General features: G+C 36.6%; 1 protein-coding gene across 6 annotated transcripts in view; it reads left to right on the plus strand.

The window, feature by feature from the left end:
- The window catches only part of LOC106092188 (uncharacterized), an 87,759-nt gene that overhangs the window by 59,603 nt on the left and 4,173 nt on the right, over nt 1–23,983 (plus strand). For 4 of the 6 annotated variants that reach the window (XM_013258961.2, XM_059368896.1, XM_013258962.2 and 1 more), the window contains 2 exons: nt 2,575–3,261; nt 10,569–13,044. In XM_013258961.2, coding sequence (XP_013114415.2) covers nt 2,575–3,261; nt 10,569–13,044 — 3,163 coding nt within the window. Of the gene's footprint in view, nt 1–2,574; nt 3,262–10,568; nt 13,045–17,416; nt 18,026–20,823; nt 20,904–23,983 lie in introns of those variants that run through there. The other 2 variants (XR_001222117.2, XM_013258963.2) reach the window with 2 other exon arrangements.

A 23,983-nucleotide genomic window follows, 5' to 3' on the forward strand; every position in this document is an offset into this window, starting at 1 on the left:
GGATATCGGGTACATGGGGGCTATATTAAGATACAAACCGATTTGAACCATTTTCGACAGGGATGCCGCGCATCTTAACACAAATCATTGTTCCAAATTGCAGCTAAATCGGGAAATAAATGCCGTTTTAATGGTCCTAGAACCTGAAATCGTGAGAACGGTCTATATGGGGGCTGTATTAAAATACAGACTGATCTGGACCATATTGGGCAAAGACGTCGTGCATCCAAACACAAATGAAATTTCAGTCAGATCGGGTAATAAATACAGCTTTTTATGAGCCTAAGACCCCAAATCGGGTGATCGGTCTATATGGGGCTATATAAAAATATAGTCTGATATAGCCCATCTTAGAATTTAACCTTCCTATGAAGAAAGAAAGAATCTTCGTTTGTTTCTCTTTCGAGACGAGCTCAATCATCGGAGACTGCAAATGGAAAAGAAAAGCCAAAGATAGCAACACACACCAACCACTATGGGACTCGTTTCGTCTTTGGTTAGAAGACTTTTCAACCCTATTAGTTGTATTTGAATCGTATTAATTGCGAAAACGCATCTATGATACAATTACTACATTAACCACGCTCGACAACCCTGTTTATTAGCTGCACTTTTTCCCAATGCGTGTGTTTTTTGTATAATGACAGACTTTTTTCCTGTGGCAATTATACTTCTTCCGTGGTACACATAATTCTGTGCATCTGTTGGAAGTTGTACTGATGGCTTCGAACGCTAGACCAGGTTCGAATTCCAGCCGGGCTCTGCCGAATTTATTTTTTTCCTTTTTTTTAATTTTTCAAATTTTTTTGCGAATATCATAAAATTTTACAAATATCGTTTGCTTCTCTTTCGAGACGAGCTCAATGATCGGAGATTACAAATGGAAAAGGAAAGCCAAAGATAGCCACACGCACCAACCACTATGGGACGCGTTTCGTCCCATAGAATCTGTGCAACGTTTGAGCCCAATATCTTAATTTTAAAAGACTGTAGACTATTTCAGAACGTCTTACATTTTTTCGAGGCCCAGTCGAACAATATCCAATTGTATGAATTATTTCAAACCCAGGGTTGAGCGGTGGTTATCCCTCGCGGAGGACATCATAACGCCGAGGTTAGCATGTCCGTATATGACTCTAAAAGCCTGAGTTCGAATCCTGGCAAGAACAACATAAAATTTCAGCGGTGTTTATCCCCTCCTAATGCTGCCGACGTTTGTGAGGTACTTTGCCATGTAAAAACTTTTGCCCAAAGCGGTATCGCTCTGCGGCATGCCGTTTGGACAAAGCTATAAAAAGGAGGTCCCTTATCATTGAACATAAAATTGAATCGGGCATAATTCATTGATATGTGCAAAGTTTGCCCCTGTTCCTTAATGGAATGTTCATGGGTAAATTTGCATTACTTTTGGCTCACTGTGCGCTGCCATATATACTTACTAGGATTATAATGGATCAATCCAAATTTCATTAAAATCAGTTAAAAACTCTGCTTTATAAAGGCTCAAACCTACCGTACAAGATTTCAAGTGTACAACAACATATTCTGTTTAAAGTTAGTGTCAATACGAACAGCCAGAACGATATTTGCTGGTTTAGAAAATGGAAGGAGATGATCAGGCCTATCTTACATTAAATTTAATTCATGCTGCACAACTTTGCCTAAGCTATAAAGCAGTGATGGGCACACCAAAGCATGTTCAAATGAATTTCAAACCCATGGGCTTATGGTCTTCTATATGTACACAATATTTTGTTATGGTGTGTGTATATTTGCCCATCACTTCTTGAAGAGACTTGAGGGGTTTCCAATAGGATGACAGGAGGCAGATGTTAGACAGTGGTGACGTTTCAAAGTGTCTTTCCAATGGAATGCTCTGCTTGAAGTGGACTGTTTTTTAACGGTGGATTAATATTACTCCTTACGGGAAGAAGGGGTAATGTTAAGATCAAGATGTCAAAATTGGTTCCCAAAAGTAAAAATGAAAGTACAAGGTACTAAAAATGAAAGTACGAGGTAGTTTTAAAATGAGAGGAGATGCTTACCGCTTTCGGTCTGCTTAGTAAGTGGCCGAAGCACTCATATAGTTCTTAACAAGTTATTTTAGTAATTCATAATAGACGTTACGTTATACAATTCACCATAGTTCAGCAATTCTGGCGTAAACTTACAACTAAATAAGAGCGGTGCGGCAATTAATCTAATACAATAATATTCAATCAAAATGTACAAATTCAATAATTTTTAAGGACAAGTGGTTTACGTTTGGCCACTTCTATAAGACTAAAGTGTTTGGCCACCATAAAATATCTAACAATATCTTTTGGGTAACCAAGTCAATATGGGTTTTATTGTTGCATGTCTTTTCCTTTTTATCCTAACTTTCTATGCTTGTTATTAAAATATATTGTTTTCTTTTTGATTTTTGTTTCATTTCAATACACACACAATTATTTTGCTCTTTTTATGATTTATGATTTGTGATTTTATTTTGTTATTTTGCTTTATTTTTTATTTTCCACCAAAATGTAATGTTTTTTCGTTTAATAGAATTCTTTCGAAACGTTATTACAGAAAAATCACAAACGACAATAACATCTAACGACCATCCTTCATTACAATTTATGCAACAGCAACGTAAATTCGAAGGGAAAATACCAAAAATCAATCAGCAGCCGCACCAACAGCAACAGCAGCAGCAACGCCCACAAACACCAATGACCGCAGTTGAGACGATTACAACACTAGCAACTACTGCAGCTACTGCTACCGCATCATTCAATAATAACATCAGCAACATCATTGCCACAACAACAATTACTGATACCAACACCACCACCACCAACAACAACGTATCAGTAATAAATCCATTATTAAATTCTAGTCAAGTGAAAGTAGAAGTCAAAGACGAGAGTGACAGCAAGGAAGAAACAATATATACAACATCCACCACTAGCACGCCCAACAGCTCCCACATTGTTTTTGCCACCATGTTACCAGCCGTGACCACACTCAATGGCATTCCATCCCACCATCAGCCTCAGTATATTACCATGCAGGCAGCTGCCACAACGACTTTAAGTCCTTCATCACATACCACAACTAGTCCCATGTCGGCCACAGCCACCACTACTGATGGCACTGTCTATCAGTATAAATCCGAAATTATCTGCGATAGTCAAACGTATCAGCAGCAGCAGCAACAGCAGCAACAACAACAACACACTAGCACCTCGCATGAGGTGATGGTGGGCCAATCAGGTAAGAACATACTTGTCTCAGTTTAAAATTAAAATGTCTTTTTTAACAAATGTGAAAAGGAATAAGTTTTGTTGTTTCAATTGAGTTTTGTGTTTTCATTTCGTTTCGTTTTTAGATAGTATGCTTGAGTATTTGATATGTTTCATTTTAATTTTTGTATATACTAACAATGTGTTGCATTAACCAATTTTTGTTTTTATTTTAACAATTCTCCGAGTCATCACTCATCATAAATCATCGTTAATTAATATTAACAATTTTTGTTTCCTTTTGTACTTAACTGATTTGTATTTAGCCATTTTTGTTTGTTTTTTTTTTAAACTGCCTACAATTATTCAAGAAAAAAATCACAACACCAAAAAACTCCCTTACCCTAGAAAATTAATCTAAAACCATTTGTCCACATAAAAAAAGCTAAAATTAGTATTGGGTCTACCTCGATGTTTGTCTACCCTTATGCTTAGAAGAAGGCTTCTACGATGAGTTAGGAAACTGCCAATAAAGAATTTTCCTATTTTAAGCCAGATTGACTGCACTTACTTTAGTTGTGAAAGGAGGTTAAAGGAACCTTTACAAAAAAAATATTCTGTGACGTCTTCAATCGTCATACATTTATTGTTGCCTACTTATAGGCGTCTTTTTTAAAAATTTCACCAGTGGTTATTATACCCTCCACCATTGGATGGGGGGTATACAATTTTCGTCAGTTCGTTTGTAACACCTCGTCTAAGACCTTATAAAGTATATATATTCTTGATTGTCATGACATTTTAAGTCAATCTAGCGATTTCCGTTCGCCTATTCGTCTGTCCGTCTGCCGAAAGTACGCTAACTTTCGAAGGAATAAAGCTAGGCGCTTGAAATTTTGGACAAATACGTCCTATTAGTGCAGGTCAGTTGGGATTGTAAGTGGGCCATATCAGTCCATGTTTTGATATAGCTGCCATATAAACCGATTTTGGATCTTGACTTTTTGAGCCTGTACACGGAGCAATTCTTATCCAATTTTGCTGAAATTTTGTGTAAGTTATTTTGTTATAACTTCCAACAACTGTGCAAAGTATGGTTGAAATCGGTCTATAACCTGATATAGCTGCAATATATACCGATCGGGGATTATGACACCTTGACCCTCTAGACGGCGCAATTCTTATCCGATTTGGGTGTGAGCTGTTTTGTTATGACTTTCAACAACTGTGCAAAGTATGGTTGAAATCGGTCTATAACCTGATATAGCTGATTATAAATTGATATGGATTACGACATCTTGAGCCTCTAGACAGCGTAATTCTTATCCAATTTGGGTAAAATTTTGTATGAGATTTTTGTTTGTTATGACTTTCAACAACTGTGTTTGGTTTAAATAGGTTCATAACCTGATATAGCTCCCATATAAACCCATCTCCTGATTTTACTTCTTGATACCATATAGGACGCGATTCTATCATTATGCTCTGTTTGTCTATAAAGAGATGCCGGGCAAAGAACCTGTTTACCTATAATAAGATGCCGGGCAAATAACTTGATAAATGCGATCCATGGTGGAGGGTATATAAGATTCGAACTTTGTTTAATATGAATTAAACAAATGATTGCAATATCTTTCATTTTACAAGTTTTTTGTCTTTTAGAGCGAAGATCATTAAATTTCACAATTCTTGTTTGTTTCTTTTTCGAGACGAGCACAATGATCGGAGAATTTCTTTGCAAATGGAAATGGAAAGCCAGAGATCTCAACACACGCCAACCACTATGGTCTACGGTCTTCGGTTAGAAGACTTTTCAACCATATAAGGTGTGATGGCTTCAAGTACAGTACGTTGGTATGCGGTATTTGTATTGTATTTATTGTGAAAACGCCTCTATGATACAAATACCACATTAACTACGCTCAATATCCGTCTCTATTAGGTGTACTTTTCCCCATGCAAGTATTTTCGTGTAATGACAGATTTTTTGTCTGCGACAATTACACTACTTCCATGGTGCACATGATTCTGTGCATCTGTTGGAAGTTGTATTGATGGCTTCGAACGCTAGACAACGGCAACGGGTCTCACTGTTGCTCCGTGTGGTCAGGTTCGAAACCCGGCGGGACTCTGCCAAATTTTTGCATATAAATATGTAAAAGGTTAGTTAAAGATCGCCTTCACTAGGCATGAGGGTATAAAGTAATCCCATAATTCATTTTCTCCTTTAACATCTAACGCATCTATGTATTACAAAATTACATTTGAAATTGGTTTGAAATTTCCACACAAGATTCCCACAACATATATTTCTCATTTCATTACCGCCCCACTCACAGAACCTTCTCTCATCCACTGTATGTAAATGGTTCCTAAGTTATCCCTAGAAAATCCCCGTAATATTATTGTTTTCCATTGTGTGTGTTTTTCCATTTTTTACTTAAATAGTACCTGCTCTCTTCCATATCTACATAATGTATTTTTTAATAATTTTTTTTATTCATTGAAATATTTTTGCAATCTGTGAAATCTACAAAAAGCAAGCCCCCTGGTTTACATTATTGGGTGTTTGTCGTCATTGAACTGAACAATTTCAAATAAAATGCTTTCGTCAATGAAGCGCTAACGAAAAGGAACAACCATATGCTAAAGATTTTTTTAAAATAAAATGCACAAAATTATTATTGAAATATGTATGATAGAAAATTGAAAAGAAAACATCATAAGTAAATTCTCATACCGACAGCTGACTAACGAAACGATTCCAAAGCATATTGAATTTTTATGCACAAGAAAATTGGTTGGGAGTTGTGAACATTTAATACTGTTTAATAAACAAAAGGCAACTATTATTTTTTTTTTTCTTAAATAGCTTAATTTTGTAATAATTTTTATATATATTTCTTTTAAATTTAATATAAGTTTATGTAGCCCTCTAACATGAATGTACCTTATTTTATTATTATTTCTTTAGGTATTATTTTTAATTTTCTTTTTTTTTTAGTTTTTTTAATGTATTATGTAAACTCGAAAGATAGGCATTATAGTCCTTATCATTATCACAATGTATTGGCTATGATATCAATCGACATAAAATTGCTAAATTGTTTGTAATTTTTTTAATATTTAAGACAACAAATTATTTTTTGTAGATTTTTTACTATTTTTTGTAGTTATAAATTGGACCACAAATTTGAAAATTTTTTACTGAAATATATATTTGCTATTAACTGTAATTTTCACAAAACCAAATCCCATAACTCGTATTTTATTTACCTTTTCTATGATTCTTCTTTTTTTCAAATGAGAAAGAACAAGTAAAAGGTACAAAGTTCGGCCGAGCTGAATCTTGGGAACCCACCACCCTGGATTCTGCTAATAACTTCTACATAAGAATATTTTTCCAGCAAATCAGGCAATAATTGAAATTATAAATCGATTTAGAACATACTTGGCACGATTGTTAAAAGTCGTAACAGAACAGTACGTGCAAAACTTCGGGTAACAATTGCGGATTCTAAGGCCTCAAGATGTCAAATCGAGAGATGGGTTTATAAAGGACCTATATTACCCTATAAGCCGATTCGGATTATACTTGGCACGATTGTTAGAAGTCGTGACAAAACACTTCGTGAAAAATTTCAGCCCAATCGAATATCGATTGGGGCTTCTAAGGGCTCAAGAAGTCAACTCGGGAGATCTGTTTATATGGGACTTATATCAGCTTATAGATCAATTCCGACCATACTTATATTGATTGTTGGAGGTCGTAACAGAACAATGCGTGCAAAATTGTAGCTCAATCGGACAACAATTGCAGCTTCCAGGGGTTTATAGCAGTGATGTATACACTAATACAGTTATAAATAATAAATTGTGTTTGTATAGGGGCAGACACCGGTAGTTAGGTGGGGACACGGTACCAGACATGAACCAACTTAGGGTATGGAAATTAAGGATTTTGTTAGTAGCATGGAATTCCTAACTTAAAATTTTCTTTTTCGAGGTTACTTTTTAGTTTTTAGAGCGCACAACAAACCGATTATTGGCTTAGTTGTATGTCTATAGTAGCATGGGTCAGTTTAATATCTGCACCCTTTTTTCAACCTAACCTAACCTATAGAGACAGTTAATCGCGACCATCGAAACCAGTACAAAATAACAACAATGCTATGTAAAATTACAACAATACGTCAACTGAACGAAGGCACATGTGCTGCTTACACTATCCGTGGGCTTCGATTTGGTTTTTCTATGCCCGCAGGCATAAGAATTTATTTGCGGTTGTATGTTGTTGCTCATCTATGGTTTATAGGAAGCTATATCCAAATCTGAACCGATATGGCCCATTTGTAATCCCCAACGACCTACATGAATAAGAAGTATCTGTGCAAAATTTCAAGCGGCTAGCTTTACGCGTTCATGATTTCCACATTTAGATGGACGGACGAAGGGATATAGCCATATCGACTTAGAACGTCAAAACGATCAAGAATGAATATTCTTTATGGGGTCGCATATCAATATTTCGAGGTGTCACAAACGAAATGACTAGATTAGTACTTGCAGTACAGACTTGCACTGGAAATTTTTTTTGCGTTTTATTTTTGCCCTTCACGTCTTGTCCATCCAGTACTTAAATAAAAAACACAATAATTATCTGCACTACATCGAGCCTTACCATGTAAAGAAAAATTGTTCGCAGTTTATTTGCAGAGCTCTAGCATATGAAAAGGCAATTTTTTTTACCAAAGACAGGTTAAGTTCAATGATGAACTATATCGTGATATAGCCACATATAGAACGGTCCCCCGATTTAAGGTCTTGTATCAATTGAAGGTGCATTTTTTTTTATCAATATCGCTGACATTTTGTAGGGCTTGTTTTATTACACCTCTCCATATCCTTGCGAATATGGTCCAGATTGGGCCATATTTAAATATAGCCCTCAAAATAGACAGACGATCCGATTTAAGCTCTTGCACCTTGGGACAGTGAGTTGTATTTGCTTGTTGATATCCATATCGCATATGGTTCAGATTGAAATGTATTTGGACATAGTCCCCACATTTACCGATCTCCCGACTTAAAGCCTTGAACCCAAAAAAGGCACATTAAAACGTTTTCACTGAAATATGGCACGGCAATCCCATGGCAGTCGGTTGTACGTATCGGATTGACCCGATGAAAACCTTCATCGGCAAGGGCTGCCACCTTAGTGTACAACACACTGCTACAACAACCGATATCGCTGAAATTTTGTAGTGTGGCTTTTATTAGACCTCTTCATATCCTTGCGAATATGGTCTAGATCTGGTCATATTTGAATATAGCCCTCAACATAGACAGACTATCCGATTTAAGCTCTTGCACCTCCATAGGGAAATTTGGGACAGTGCGTTGTATTAGCTTGTCGATATCCCTGCCGCATGTGGTTCAGATTGAAATGCATTTGGACATACTCCCCACATTTACCGATCTTCCGATTTGAAGCCTTGGACCCAAAAATGACGTTTTTAACCGTTTTCACTGAAATATGGTACGGAAATCCCATAGCAGCCGGATTTACGTATCGGATTGACCCGATGAAAACCTTCATCGGCAAGGGCTGCCGCCTCAGTGTAAAACACACTGCTACAAAAGCAGCAACAACAAGATGGTACGGCGATTTGTATTCCACGCCTATATAGATGCTGCATATACCGATCTCCTGACTTAGGTCTTAGTCCCGTAAAAGGCACGTTAGTTATCCGATTCAGTACAGTGTTGAGTTGTATAGGAGTTCTCAATATACATATATGATAAATGTGGTCCTCGATCCATAAAAGGAGTGTGTATAAAGACCGATCTCCCGTATATGTAAGAACTTTTGCTATACCAAGATTGCCACTGGGCGAGCGAAGGAAATTGTGCCTCTCCTTTCGATCTTTCCAATTTTAACAAATCTTTTTTCGACAAGTCTTCCTCCACTTTATTCATTCAAGTTTTGGCCTTCCCTGTTGTCAAAATATGTCGGTGTATAATAGGTGATACAGATCGTGGTTCATATGACAACCGATAATCAACTAACGATCTCATCATCGCCAGGGGTGATGATTATGAGGTTGGTCACTGGGTTTTAAAGTATTTCAATATAACTTCTATACCAAGAGCATGTTAGCATGTCCGCCTATGACTCTGAACGACTGGGTTCAAAACCTGGCATGGAGGTGGCGATCCTCGTCAAGCTCCTGTCGGTGATTAAGGTCGTGGCCATGGGTTATTTAAAAGCGCCAATAACCCGCCTTGTCATATCGAGCATCATAGGTTCTCAGTATAAAGCAACAGCCGTGACCACCCGGCTTCTCACTGAGACTCTCCGCTCGATACCGCTGATTGTCCGCGACTGCCGTTGCAGCTACTCCGTATGGAGCATTCCACTATCCGCAACCTGTTGACGCGCCCAGTAGTCCGCAGCTGAGCTTCTCGTAACAGCCATGAACACCACACAGATCGGACCTCAATGTTCCAGCCTGTGTGGTGCTCAAAGATATCCTGTGCCGGGCCAACATTTGTGAGGTACTATGCCATGTAAAAACTTCTCAAAGACAACTTCTCAAAAACAAAGAGGTGTCGCACTGCGGTACGCCGTTCGGACTCGGCTATAAAAAGGAAGCCCCTTATCGTTGAGCTTAAACTTGAATCTGACAGCACTCATTGAGTTTGTCCCTTACTTCTATGAGAAATGATTTTTTACTGTTTGCTAATTTGCTATTGTTGACCGTTTAGATAAGGATGATGTGTAGAGTATTATGGAAGATTTGCCGATTTTTTTAGGCGCACCCTTGAGAAATGTTTCTTCAAAAATTTGTTGGTCCTGTTTTCTATTTGCCAATATTTTATTTTTAAGTTTTTTTTTGTAGTACTCTTTTTCTTTTTAATTTTGTACACTCTATAACTTTAGCAACACAAACAAAGCAACAACAAAATCTTTCAATTCAAATTACCAAAGTCGTCGTGTTTGTTCATTGCAAAATTCAAAAAAAAAGTGGACTAGAATTGACAGACGATGACCATGATTACTGCAAACGAAAAATGTATGGAAAAGAAGAAGGCGCAGAAGAACGTTTCCATGAATTTTCGAACAAACGCAGATTTTTGCAAAGATTTTAGTTAAAAAGAGAAACATACATACCTACATATATCTCAATCTTTATTGTGTTTTGTTGAGTTGTATATTAATTTGTTTTATTCTTTTCTCTTCGGTTCTCTACATGAAACAAATTCAATCTTTTTTCCAATTTATTTCGAAAAAATACACATTTAATTTTTAAAATAAACAAATTTTTAAAAATTAAGACAATGTGGTCACCACTATTAGTTCGTCCCCTCTACTGCTCACCACAACAACGTCGGCCACACCAACATCGTCCACATCTCCGGCGCCGCCACCCACACCAACTTCAACCTCATCGAATAATGCTGCTGCCAACATCAGTGAGATGTCGGGCGCAGAGGCGCATCAGCCGCAATACCACTATATTACCACGACCACAGCTGCTAATGGAGAGATTACACAGCACACGTCTTCAACGCCAACAACAATTGTCTATGAGCCCTACGAGGGTGAGGTCATCCAACAAGAGGGCTCAGATGTTGGCAGCACGATTATCAAATTTGAAGGTGGCGAATATGAAGTGATCAAAAGTGAAGTGAATGATAATCATATGATACAGACGAGCCAACAGCAGCAGCAACATCAGCAGCAACAGGAGGTGGTTGTAAAATATGAAGATCAAAGTTTGGACGATGATAGCTATGAAGAATTTCAGAGTGTTACTTCACCCCAAAAGGAACAACAGAGTGGTGTAACCTATCAAACCATAACTCATCACGACAAAGAGACCAATCAAATAATAACGGAAACAATAGTCATACCCGCCAATGGGAATAATACCCCGAATGTTGTGCCTCCAGCTAAGCAAAAACGAAAACGGAAAACCCGTTCCGTCTGTGCCGATGAGCAGGGGGAATATTTGGAAAAAATGTCTGTGCGTGGCCTGGACATACAGCGTTATGAACATGTTATCGATGGGGTTTCCTATTGTCTGGTATGTGCAAAAAATGACATATACAAGACCTTCAAGAACAAATATAGTTTCCAAAGGCATGCCTATCTTTTCCACGAGGGTGACAATAGGAAAATATTTGCCTGTCCCATCTGCAATAAAGAGTTTTCGCGCCCGGACAAAATGAAGATGCATAAAAAAGACAAACATGGTGATATGGCAGTGCCCGAGGCAAATGGTGGCGGCACGCCGGTAAAGAATAACGCCGACACTCCACCCCCATCGAAGCGGTCGAGAGGTAGTGCATCTAAAACCCCCAGGGTGCGCAAGCCACGAAACAGTTTGGCAAATACCAGTGATTTGCCAGTGCCAAATAAAGATGCAGCTGTTAAAAAACGTCTCGCCCAAATCGATAGTGTACTGGATGAGGTTCAAAACGCCGATTCGAATCAGTCAAATGGGCCCATACATATACAGCAAACCACAATCATACAGCCTGCCACTGCAACCCAACCACCCGCCACGCCACATCAGCAACAGCCAGCACAACAGCAGCAACAACAACAGCCGCAGCAGCAACAGCAATTACCTTCATTGGAATTCAGTGGCATGATTTTGCCCGGTGGCGCCCAACTAGCTTTAGCTAATCCAGGTGCCACCCCCAGCATAATGCAAGCCCAACAAAGAGTGATAAGCGCTCCACAACCTGCTCAAGTTGCCACACAGAATCATTCGCCAGGCACCACCACCTTGATTTACTCAAATCAGATTGATTTGCAACAAGCATTGCTGCAACAACAATTACATGGCCAAAGCATAATGATACAAGATCAAGCTGGAAATCTAGTACCCTTGCAATCGCTACAAACACTAGATGGCACACAGACAATTTATACGACGACATCACAGACGCCACCTGGTGGACGACAGCAGATCATTCAAACACAAACTCAACCACAGCAAAGTACACACCAAACCTTACTTGCCAGCGGTGCCACAACAACACACCCAGCACATATTAAAGTGGAGACAAACACAGCACCAAGCCAAACGCAGCAACAACAACAGAGCAGCAATAACACCCCAACCTCAAACAATACAGCTAGTCATGCTACACAGTCGCAACAGCAGCAACAGCACCACTATGAATTGGAAAATGTTGCCTATCTTTCCTCGACGGCAGCCACTCCAACAGCTACGGCTCTACCTGAACAACATGTGATTGGCACTGTACAAAGCTATCAAATCCTTACACCCGATGGCCTACAAAGCTATCAGGCGGCCACAAAACTGGAATCCAATGAACTGGAATTAGGTCCCTATACCATGGCGACCACAACTCCGCACTACTCCTTCAGCAGTCACCTGACATCAAACGCGGACCCCTCGTTGCACCCGCAACATCATCAAACTACAAATAACAGTGGGGCAGCCGCTCAACATAGTTTATCAACGGCACCACATCAAACTATACACCACCATCCACCGACGCATCACCAAACCGCCCAGCATCAGCAGCATCATCATCATCACCACCAAGTGCAACAACATCATCACACGACAACGCATCACCATGCGCTGCCCTCGCTGGCGGGACCACACCATCAATTCATGGAACTCAAAAACGACTTGTTGATCAAAAGTACAGATGCCTATTCATTGGATGCAGCCACCTCTATGTATCATCTGCCTTTCTCCCCCACATCCATGATAAACGCAGTGAGCGATGTTAATTCATCCTCACTGTTGGAAACCAAAGAAATTAGGTAAAGCTTGAACAGATTTTCCATCATTTAATTCTACTTTTGAGTACAAGTTGCGTTTCTTTCGCTGACTTCTTATCGAACCAAAAAAATAAAAAAACACAAGCGATCACCAGCTGCGATCGTTCGTTCACCTGTCCAACAGCGCCAAGTGAACATCAGAAGCAGTCTAGATTGTATGAACTGTAGAATATGTAGAGTTGCATCATCAAATCTATCTACGAATACCTTAACCGTAACTTCTACTCCACTCTACTCTACTACGATTAAGTTTGTGCGAAAGAAAATGGCTGTGTAATGTTGTAGTAATTTGCCGAGATTTACCATTGATTTAATGTAGATTTTGATGTATTTGAGTAGATTTGAAGCGTTGTTGCTAGAAGGCAACAACATTGCCATAGAAAGTAAATTGTCACTATATTATTATTTATAATTAAATTAATTTTTATTATATTTATTTAAATATTATATTTATTTAAATTTTGTATATTAGTCTTTTCTGTTAATTTTTATTTAAACTTTCATATGGCGTACAAAGAACAAAATATTTGTTATAAAATGTTTGGATTCCATGTTTGCTACAAGAGGTTAAAGAGCATGTAAATCCGTACTGCGCAGCAGCTGAACCATGAAAAATTTCATTACTGCGAGTATTATATACTTTTATAGGCAATTTATACGGTACGTCATGATCGCACTCACGGTTGCCAGATTTTTTTTTTGAAACATATCCCCAAAGTTCCAAACAAACTTCCCAAAAAATCCCCAATTAAAATGCTTTTCCCCTAAGAAAATCCCCTAAAGAAAAAAAGTTTTATGCCCCTAACCACAACAAAACAACGTACAAAATGTCAGCTGATAACAATTGCGGCTTACAAGGTCTCAAAGAGTCAAATAGGAAGATAGTTTTATTCGGTATATTTGAGAGCTTGGAAGCCACCGCAGCGCAGAACACTTGGGTTCGAATCCTGGCGAAACCACCAGAAAAAATTTCTAGCGGTGGTTTTCCCCTCCTAATGCTGGCAAAATTTTTGAGGTACTATGTCATGTAAAACTCCTCTCCAAAGAGGTGTCGCACTGCGGCACGCCGTTCGGACTGTAAAAAGGAGGCCTCTTATCATTGAGCTTAAACTTGAATCGGACTGCACTCATTGATATGTGAGAAGTTTGCCCCTGTTCCTTAGTGGAATGTTCATGGGCAAAATTTGCAATACGGGAGCTATTATATCAGGTTACAAACAGGTTTGGCTACATAGAATCTGAACCATCCATTTCTAAATGACCCAAAATTTCAGGGAGATAAATTCATTCGTTCGATCATTGTCGTGATTTGACAGACGAACGAACATGGATAGATCGACTTAGAATGTAGACAATCAAGAATATATGCAACTAATGGGTATGAACATCAATATTTCGAGGTGTAACCAACCGATCCTGAGAACATGAGGAAAAAATTTCCAGCGGTGGTGATCTCCTAATGTGGAGTACTATGCAATGTGAAAACTTTTCCCCAAAGAGGGGTCGCACTGCGGCACACTGTTCGATCTCTGCTATAAAAAGGAGGACTCTTTTCATTAAGCTCAAACTTAAATCGGACAGCACATATTGATATGTTTCTTAATGGAATGTTCATGGGCAAATTAGCATTTTTACGAACGGAATGACTAGATTAGTATACTCCCCATCCTATGGTATTGGTTATAAACTTTATCTTAGTATTTTAGATTCCGCAATCTTCGCCGACCTTAAATAGTTGGAAACATTTCCAGCTTTAGTACGATGGACTAAAGCCTATGCCTCCTAATGGACTAAAAACAAAGTCTATCTTATACATGTACAATTTCACATCTCGTGATCTGTTCGTACTCATCGTGTGTACGTGTCAATTACAGCTTTTGACAAAAGCGGTACCACGATTTTTTCTTTTGGCTGTGTTTCGAATGGTAGCAAAGTTGCAGGGATAGTAAAAATATGACGTTAAGCGTGGTGAATAATTTTTGAGTAGCCCAGGGGCTAGTAAGATTTTTGACAGCACAGCAAATTTTGACGTTTCATTGAGCAAAGTCCCATGTCAGTAATTGTTTAATTCATTTGCCTTTTGGTAACCAACTTGCGTGCGGCATAACTTAGCCGCCTACCACAATGTAGGCAATGTAGGCAGAAGTCACTAAATTTAATCCACTTATTTGGCATAAAATAAGTAAACCTATTGTTTATTATCATTGGCAACGTGATTCTAAAAGGTTGTTATTTAACAATAATCATAACATAATTACCAGGTAGTCTACCGTTAACAGCTGAGTACAATTTTCTCTCGCGAAGTGCACTATCTGTCAACCTGTTTTGGTTGTGTGTGTATTATAGTTACGAACCATGACACACACAAACAACGAATAGTTTATTGAAATGATGGTGCCGCCGTTTAGGGATTTTTCTATAACGGCGTCCATAGTTTGTTTAACTGGCATGAGTTTCGTTCATCATTTTCATGCAATAGAAAAAAATAGAAGCAAATTTGCATTTGCATTCATTTTTCGTGAAGTAATGGTTCGTAAAGAAGGTTCCATGTACAAAACTTCCTAAAATTAGGAAATAATTAATACAGATGTCCGTGTTTTCCTCTTTTCCAAAGCAAGAACAAAATATCTCCATATTGCAACGACTGCTAGCAGTAATGGAAAATATTTTTGAAAAATATTCATTACGCAAATAATTATAATTTTCTGGCTTTTTCCGGTATTATTATGTGGCGCGCACATCTTGTTAACTTTTAATTTTTACAAACGTCAAAATTTTTCAGTATTAGAATAAATGGTCGATTGGCACAGCAAAATGAATTTTTTTTTCTCACCAACCCCCTATGTCATTTTTAGATCTCGCCATAGGAGATTGCTATCATTCGAAACACCCTCTTTCTTTGAATTTATTTAATTTAATTTTGGACAGAATGTGTTTTTCAATATCTGTCAAGTATTGATTACACATTTCTGTGTAATTGGTAATCGATAGACGCCAATCATCGTAAAAATCAAATGATTTTAATTTTTCAGCCATGAATGATGGTCATATGTAAATGTGACGCATAGACCCTTATTTTCACCAATACTATTATAATGACCATACATCATGATACGCCGTGTAAACTGGGCATTAAAAGAACATTCCATTTGCAGTGCTGTCTGATTTTTCTACTACCTAACCTGAGAGACATCTCTTAAGTAAATCAGTGTTTTGAGTTTGCAGCTTCGCAATATCAAATTTTCAAAATTAGCTCTCTCTCTCTTTATCTTACTTTCTCTTTTGATGGGATAAAAAGTGCCCGAAAGTTTAATGTGTATTGCGGAATATTTCAAGTAGAAAGCTTCGTTCAATTTGAACTTACAAAGCTTTTGAGAGATGGGTATAGTTAGATTGCCAAAGAATGGCAAGAGGATTAAGTTTGCGCAAGTGACTTAAGTCTCAAGTCTCAGCGACCAGATTAGGGTTTTAAGAAAAGATAATACAAATAGGATGCATATGACAGATTTGTTTGTCTATTTTACATATTATAAAAAATTTGGTTTCCAAACATTTTAATAACAAATCTAAACAATGTCTTTAAATTTTAGTTAATTTACTATATATACATGTTTAAATTATCATTTCAATGTATTAAATTGTATTTTCTGCCACATTGTGGCAACAAATAAACAAAGTATATTAACGCCTTTTATCAAAAAACACAACAATATAACGTATTACTGTTGCTACTACTTTTTTTTGGAAATAATACAACCTAAAATTTCCACTTGTTAATCTACATAGCTCAATATTATAATAAAAATAAAGCTGAAAATATTGGCATCTAGTTAATGACATTCATTTACAAAGACCAATAAACAAATTTTCACTGTTAATCGAACTTGTATGCCATTGTTTAGAGCCTAAATAGGTTTAGCAGGAAAGTGTTTAAAGAAATCTGCAATGCCCAAAAGTTTCACCATCTGCTCTCTATAAGTATTTTAGTGATTTTTATACATATATATTTTTAGTTTTATCTACAAATGCTTAATTTTTTTAATTTAATTTGTAAAATTTTGTGCATTTTATTTGAAATTAGAATTTATATTGGCAATGCTTTTTGATGAAATTCAATTTAATTTTTTCCTTAGCTGGCAAGTTTCATTTTTTGTTCACCAATTTGTTTTTAAGAAATATTTATAATTTTACGTTTTGTTTTATTTTAAAGAAAAATATTTTTTTAATTTATTTTTTCTGTTTTTCATTTCTTTTTTTATTCTCTTTTCATTTTACCACAAATCAAAAAATTCACAATACCACCACAATACAACAATTTTTAACATTCTGACATAACGTTGTAACTCCTAAATAGCTACGATATCAACGAAGCCGTGCTGTTAGCCCTCTAAAAAGATACATAGGTGTTTTCTAGGATAACTTCCCATCAACGTGCCTGGGAAATCATGAAAATGGTTTATTATCTAAGCGACTGGATTTCTGTAGCGTTTCTCTCCAAACATTTTGTCTTAAGTTTTTCGTGTTGAAGGAAAATATGTAGTGTCATGTACATAAAAATAACTTCTCCTTCATATTAGAACACAAACCAACGAATAAACAACCAGTCCAATTATTTCGCCACCTACAAGTGGCATGAAATTTCCACACCACACTTTTTGTACTACACACCAGAGCCATCTGAAAGTGATGACCAGTTCCTAACATCTACTAACCTTATAAAATGTGTGTATGTCCCGTAAGCTTAATTTGTTATTTGTGTAGTAGTGGTGGTCAACAATTATTTGTTTCACCTAAAATAACACATCCTTCCCAAAAACCTAACATTAGCACCTCTTTTACACCACACCATCATCATCTACCACCATCATCAGTATCATCAGCGTCATCTCAAAACGACAACCTATTCTCTTCAAGCGCAGCTCTGATACAGTGCGTATGCTGTGAGAAACACATGGGTTATCATACTTTTAAGGCTTGTTTTTTGTTGTTTTAAACACAAAACAAACTTTTTTCTTTATCAAATATGACTTATTTATATAGACAAGGTATGTGGATTTTTTTTATTTTATTTTGTTTTAATTTATTTTATTTATTTAACAAATATATGACATTTGTACTAAAATCAAAAAACTAAACAAAAAAAACAATAACCACGAGATATTTTCTTGTCGACGGTACTTGTTATAGCATTGGCTCGCATCACTAAACTTATTTTATTTTTAGCAGGCGCCATGAAAATGTTGAAAACAACAAGAAGTGTAAGGTTAGATTGAAGAGGGTATGCCACTATAGATATACAACTAATCAGCTTGTTGCGCGCTCTAAATAATGATACGTTAACGAGAAAGAATCAGGAATTCCGTGCTACTCGCAAAATCCTTGACGTTTTTCATTATATACTCCCAAGATGATTCAAAACCGATATTCTGTAGTTCTGTACTGCAATTCTGTAACTTTTAACGAACATCGTTTAGTTCCATTTGCCGACAAAAAATCTTTTGCGCTAACAATTATATTATTCTCTAATTCCTAGTTAACAGAAATTATTTCCTTTTTTTCCCTTTGGCAACTCTACAAAAAAAAACCAAAACACAAAGAGGAATCGACAATAAATATCTTAATAAAATGTACACAATTATTTAGGAAAAGTGTTATCAATACCAATTTATTTGTATAAAACTTTTGCGGAAATTTTTTCATATTTTTCAACGCTGACACGCTTTTTAATAGATTGTGTACACCCATCCGAAATGTTTTAAGAAAAAAACAAGAGCCACTGGAAATAATGATTTTTTTCGTCGTTAATGTAAATCCCAAATAATTGCTCGTAGTTTAGTTGATTTCATTGGCGAAAACAGCTGATTTTAAAAATTACGTTTATCGTTAAAAGTGACTCAGAATACCAAATTCTTTAAAATTTCTGTTATCGTTCTTTAACTAAAAGATTTTCACTACTACTTAAGTCTGTTAGCCCCGAAAGCCGGGCATTGGCTTAGAAAATGTTTCAACGTGTCGTTATTGCATACGTACCTACGTTGGCACTTTCTCAACCTATTCTGCAAATGTGCGTCCGTAGTCTTATGTGTCCCGTAATGATAATGAAAACCATGCTGAGGCCGAATTACCGCATACGTGATCGAGTGCCGTGCCGTACCGTCCCACCTCATCCTTTAAAATAATTAATTGACATCACGTCGATCGGTTCTATGGACCAATAAAACCTTGCTCACCTATGAAGCTTGAAGAGGATTGTGAATATGTGCTTACAACAACATACTCAGAATTTATGCCTGCATGATTGTGTTATGATCATGCAAACGAAACAGAAATCAGTCTCTGGGTCCGCAATATAGACGCCCAGACCCGTTGTCCTCTAATCTAGATTCATCCGTATAGCGTGAACTGTACAAGCACCTCGTTGTAAGACCTGCGATAGTTGAGGACGGTTGTTTGATTTAAAAATGTGTTCTCCAGTAATTAAATGACGATGTAGCTGTAGCCTTAGGATCTCTATTTTGGAATATATGTATACAGGATTAATTCTAGTGTTTACGCCCTTTTTTATCGTTCACAAGTTTTCCACAATGTACCCTTGTGTACCTAGGGTTAATGTATCTTCTACGAAGCTGGAAAATATATTTTTCAATTCTTCTTTCTTTCTTCAATTGGCTATGACAGAACATTTGTTTCAATTCACACTTGTATTTTCTTAACTCAGTCTAAAAGATGTACGAGTTCAGTGATGCCCTTGTGACTTTCGCCCTATAGAAGTTTTTTGCAAACTTTTTTTAGGTCAAATAGTTCTTGGGACCATTATGGTTTAGTCCTAGGGCATGGAGACTCAAGCGGGTCGTTCAAGGCGTCAGTGACCCGCTTGGCTACATATTAGAAATAAAGGGTGATTTTTTTGAGGTTAGGATTTTCATGCATTAGTATTTGACAGATCACGTGGGATTTCAGACATGGTGTTAAAGAGAAAGATGCTCAGTATGCTTTGACATTTCATGATGAATAGACTTACTAACGAGCAACGCTTGCAAATCTGTTTAGATCTGTATAAAACATGGTTCCGATTTTACACCAATTTTGCATTAGTTTCATTGACTATGCCCAACATAAGTTAATCCTCAAAAGATTCGTTTGATATGTCATGATGAGTTTCCTAACGCATTCAGGCGAAGTAGATAAATCGGTGACATCATTCTTCCTTAGGTTGCTAGACGGAAACTGCGGTGTGGATAATTCATACCTCAATGCTGTCTTAGCTGTTGCTGTCGAGGTACATTTTGAGTTGCCTTTTTTGCCTCAAAATAAGCAATTTTTTTATTTTCATACCGAGAAAACTATTCAAAATATATTAAAAAAGCCCATGCTTATCAATTTTTAAGTTTTTTTATTCAAAGCAATTTTAGGCACAAATGTTATATATTTTTATTTTGATTTAATTATTTTCGTTTTAATCATCCCCATTAAAAACTTTTGAAAATTGTATTTTTTTTTGTTTTTTAAATTTGTTTACGTTAGGTGTTTTATTTGTTATAAGCCAGTTTAAATGTAGTAAAAATTGTCTTTATATTAAGTACAAAAAATCTAATCCAAAATCAATTTTTCTTTCTTTCTTCTTTTTATTTTCATGTATAATTTCCATTTTATGGTTTCATATAATTTACATGTATGTGTGTTTGCCATCACATTGGATGCCACCCCTGTCAAAATAATTGTAAAAAAACGTTGTTTGTATGAAAAACTTGAAACCAACAGGTTTTTCTGAAAATCACACAAACAACAACCATACCATCGCCACTTCCAACTCCAACAAGAACCACAACCAACACCATGAATTTGTTAAGCCTTTAGAAATGCCTATGCCCAGAAATGGATCAACATCCAAATACAAATACACAAATAATAACACTACAACAACCACAACCACCAACAACAACACAACACCATTATCGTCCTTATTTGCTTGTTCCTCTACATCAATATCATCATTATTGTTACCAACCACACCATCAACATCATCATCGATAAGTATACCGCCACCCACAACACCTCCACTATTATCATCATCCCCATTGATATACTCTTCAGTAACTAATACTAAATTATTGGATAGTAACGGTCATAGTAGTAGCAACAATGATAAATCGAAAGCATTTGCTGCAACATCATCGCTGCCAAACTCGTCCACCTTCTCCTCAAATAATGATGACTCTAAAATCTTCTATGAAGAAGTTTTAGCCAAGCAAAGAAAGGCAGCAGCTCAAGCCAGACTTTATAATCAAAAAAAGAAGCCAAACTCCTTTGACTTCAGTGAAAAATTTAACGATTTTGTTATGAACAACCTTGTAGGTGTTTTTTTATTCAACTCCCATTATTTTTTTTCTACTAATACTTTTTTAAGTTATTAAAAAACACAAAGGGCTCATATTGTGTCATTATTTATTAATGTAATTAATATGTCATACTTATTAAGCATTTTTTTTTTTGTGTACATACCCATGTTATACAAAAAATTTTTGAAAAGCTTGCACTTATCTTTTTAGCCAATGTTTAGAAAAATTATATTTTCAATGTCTAGAATAATTAGATTTCGTCCTTAAACTATATATCGGCACATGCCTTTTAGTTTTTCCTTAAAAATATTTTTTTTTCGAGCTAGAGAACAGACATATAGTGGTTGACTAGAAATAGTTAAATAATTTTTGTTCGTCATGGATGGTTGGGTCACCATAAAATGTTTAATTCTTGCCGGCAAACAACTGATCCACGTGGTTTACGACGTTTAGATTTAATGGAAATTCTCTCCCACTCAAAAAATTTTGCTGATACCGTAACAAGTTATATTCCACGGTGCCAAGTCCGGAGATTATTGAGTGGTAGAATATCCCATGTAAGCTGCAAAAGTTGCTGGAGAGTTAAAAAACCTGTTTAAGGTACCGCATTATGCTGTTGAAACGCTGCACATTTTCTATTGATAAATTTTGACCTCTTTTTTTTTTTTTTTTTTGAGTGCAACACCCAATTTCTTCAGCTGATCGTAATACACTTTAGAATCATTTAACTAAAGCAAATGATTCCCATTCAACTACAGACAGTACCAGTGATGCCAACTTAGTGCTTTTCGCACTAGATTTGATGCTTTTTCGGACATGTAAAACTCGTATGAGTACAACTGGTGTCTAATGCGAAAAAGGCAATAAGCGGACTCTGTTTGCATTTTTGTTAGCGCTTTTTACCCTTTTGCAAATTTTATATTGTAGATACCATTGTCCCCTCCTAATGCTGGCAACATTTGTGAGGTACTATGCCATGTAAAACTTCTCTCCAAAGAGGTGTCGCCCCTTATCATTGAACTTAAACTTGAATCGAACTGCACTAATTGATATGTGAGAAGTTTGCCCCTGTTGCTTAGTGGAATGTTCATGGGCAAGGCAAAATTTGCATTTTAAGCATTATCTTATTTTATATTATTCATGGTAATATGAATAAGTGTACCCTTACATATCGTTGACGTCAGCTCGGCCAAAATAATTAAATATTGTTTGCTAAATTTTAAACTTCACTTGCAGCTCAATATTTTGAAGTTATCCTTAGCACGGGATAGCTGTGAGCACCACACAGGCTGGAACTTTGAGGTCCGATCTGTGTGGTATTTATCGTTGTCACGAGAAGCTTAGCTGCGAGCTAATGAATGCGTCTTAAGGATGCGGGTAATGGAATACTTCAACGGAATAGTTGCAACGGCAATCGCGAACAATCAGCGGTATCGAGCGGGGTCTCAGTGAGAGACCGGGCAGCACGGGCTCTTGCATAAGTACTGAATGCTAAAAATGTTCGACATGACAAGGCGAGTTATCGCCGACTTTAAATAACCAATGACGACCTTGTTCCTGCGGCGGTCGGTCCTTTGAACCGGGACGAGCTTGCTCCACTACAGGAACTTTACGAGAGTCGCGACCTCCACTTGCAAATGTGGATACAACAAATTTTTATCAAAAACGGCTGTTCCAAAATGACAAAAACCTTTATGATTTTCCATATTTTTTGAACTCGGTGGAACAATTTATCGAATAAACGATTGGATGGCCGATCGAAGCAGAAACATTCAATGGTGACATGTACCATGGATAAGTTCTTACAATGGTCATAAGTTCCTTGAATTTTTGATACTATTGATACTATAATTTCTAGTACAATCCAAATGCTTAAAAACAATTACAATCATTTTTACAGTTTTTCTTACTTTTTTTGCTGATAAATTGTTGTCATCACTGGACAACATAAAGTGTTTTGGTTAATATATGCCTTTGAAGTGGGTTTATATTTTTGTAAACAACCTACTTTACGTCGCCAATAACAGTCAAAGTATATAATTTTTTTGTCGTTTGATTAGAAAATCACAGCTGCAATTTTCGTTCTGTGAGAACATAAAAACAAAGTTAATCATAGACGCTTCGATTATGAATTGCAACTCAACTTCAAACGGCCAAATTTTTTATAGAAATTTCCATTGCTGTATTAGGTTGCAAATGTTTTTTACATTAACTTAGGAGCTAAACGCCCAAACACTAATATTGAAGAAACCATGCAATAAAAATTTCCAAATTTGTACTAATTTTTATTACATGGTTTCATCTTCTGGCAACGTAACTATAGTTGCGTGACCATCCATAATCGACCCTTTAATCTTTCAACAACTCGAAAGCAAAGTAGTAAAATAAACCGAAATTGCTGTTTTAAATCTTCCATATCCGATAGGAGAATTTGCAATATCGAAGAGCTGGATGTTTAATACAAATAAACAAAAGTGAGTAGACTGTTCGAACTCTCTTGCAATTTTTTACTGGAAAGTACCCGAACAGACCTTATGTATATCAACTGCTCAAATTTATGTATAACGGTAAAGCGCATAGTA

Source organism: Stomoxys calcitrans, chromosome 5, assembly GCF_963082655.1.
Source record: "Stomoxys calcitrans chromosome 5, idStoCalc2.1, whole genome shotgun sequence".
Lineage (NCBI taxonomy): Eukaryota > Metazoa > Arthropoda > Insecta > Diptera > Muscidae > Stomoxys > Stomoxys calcitrans.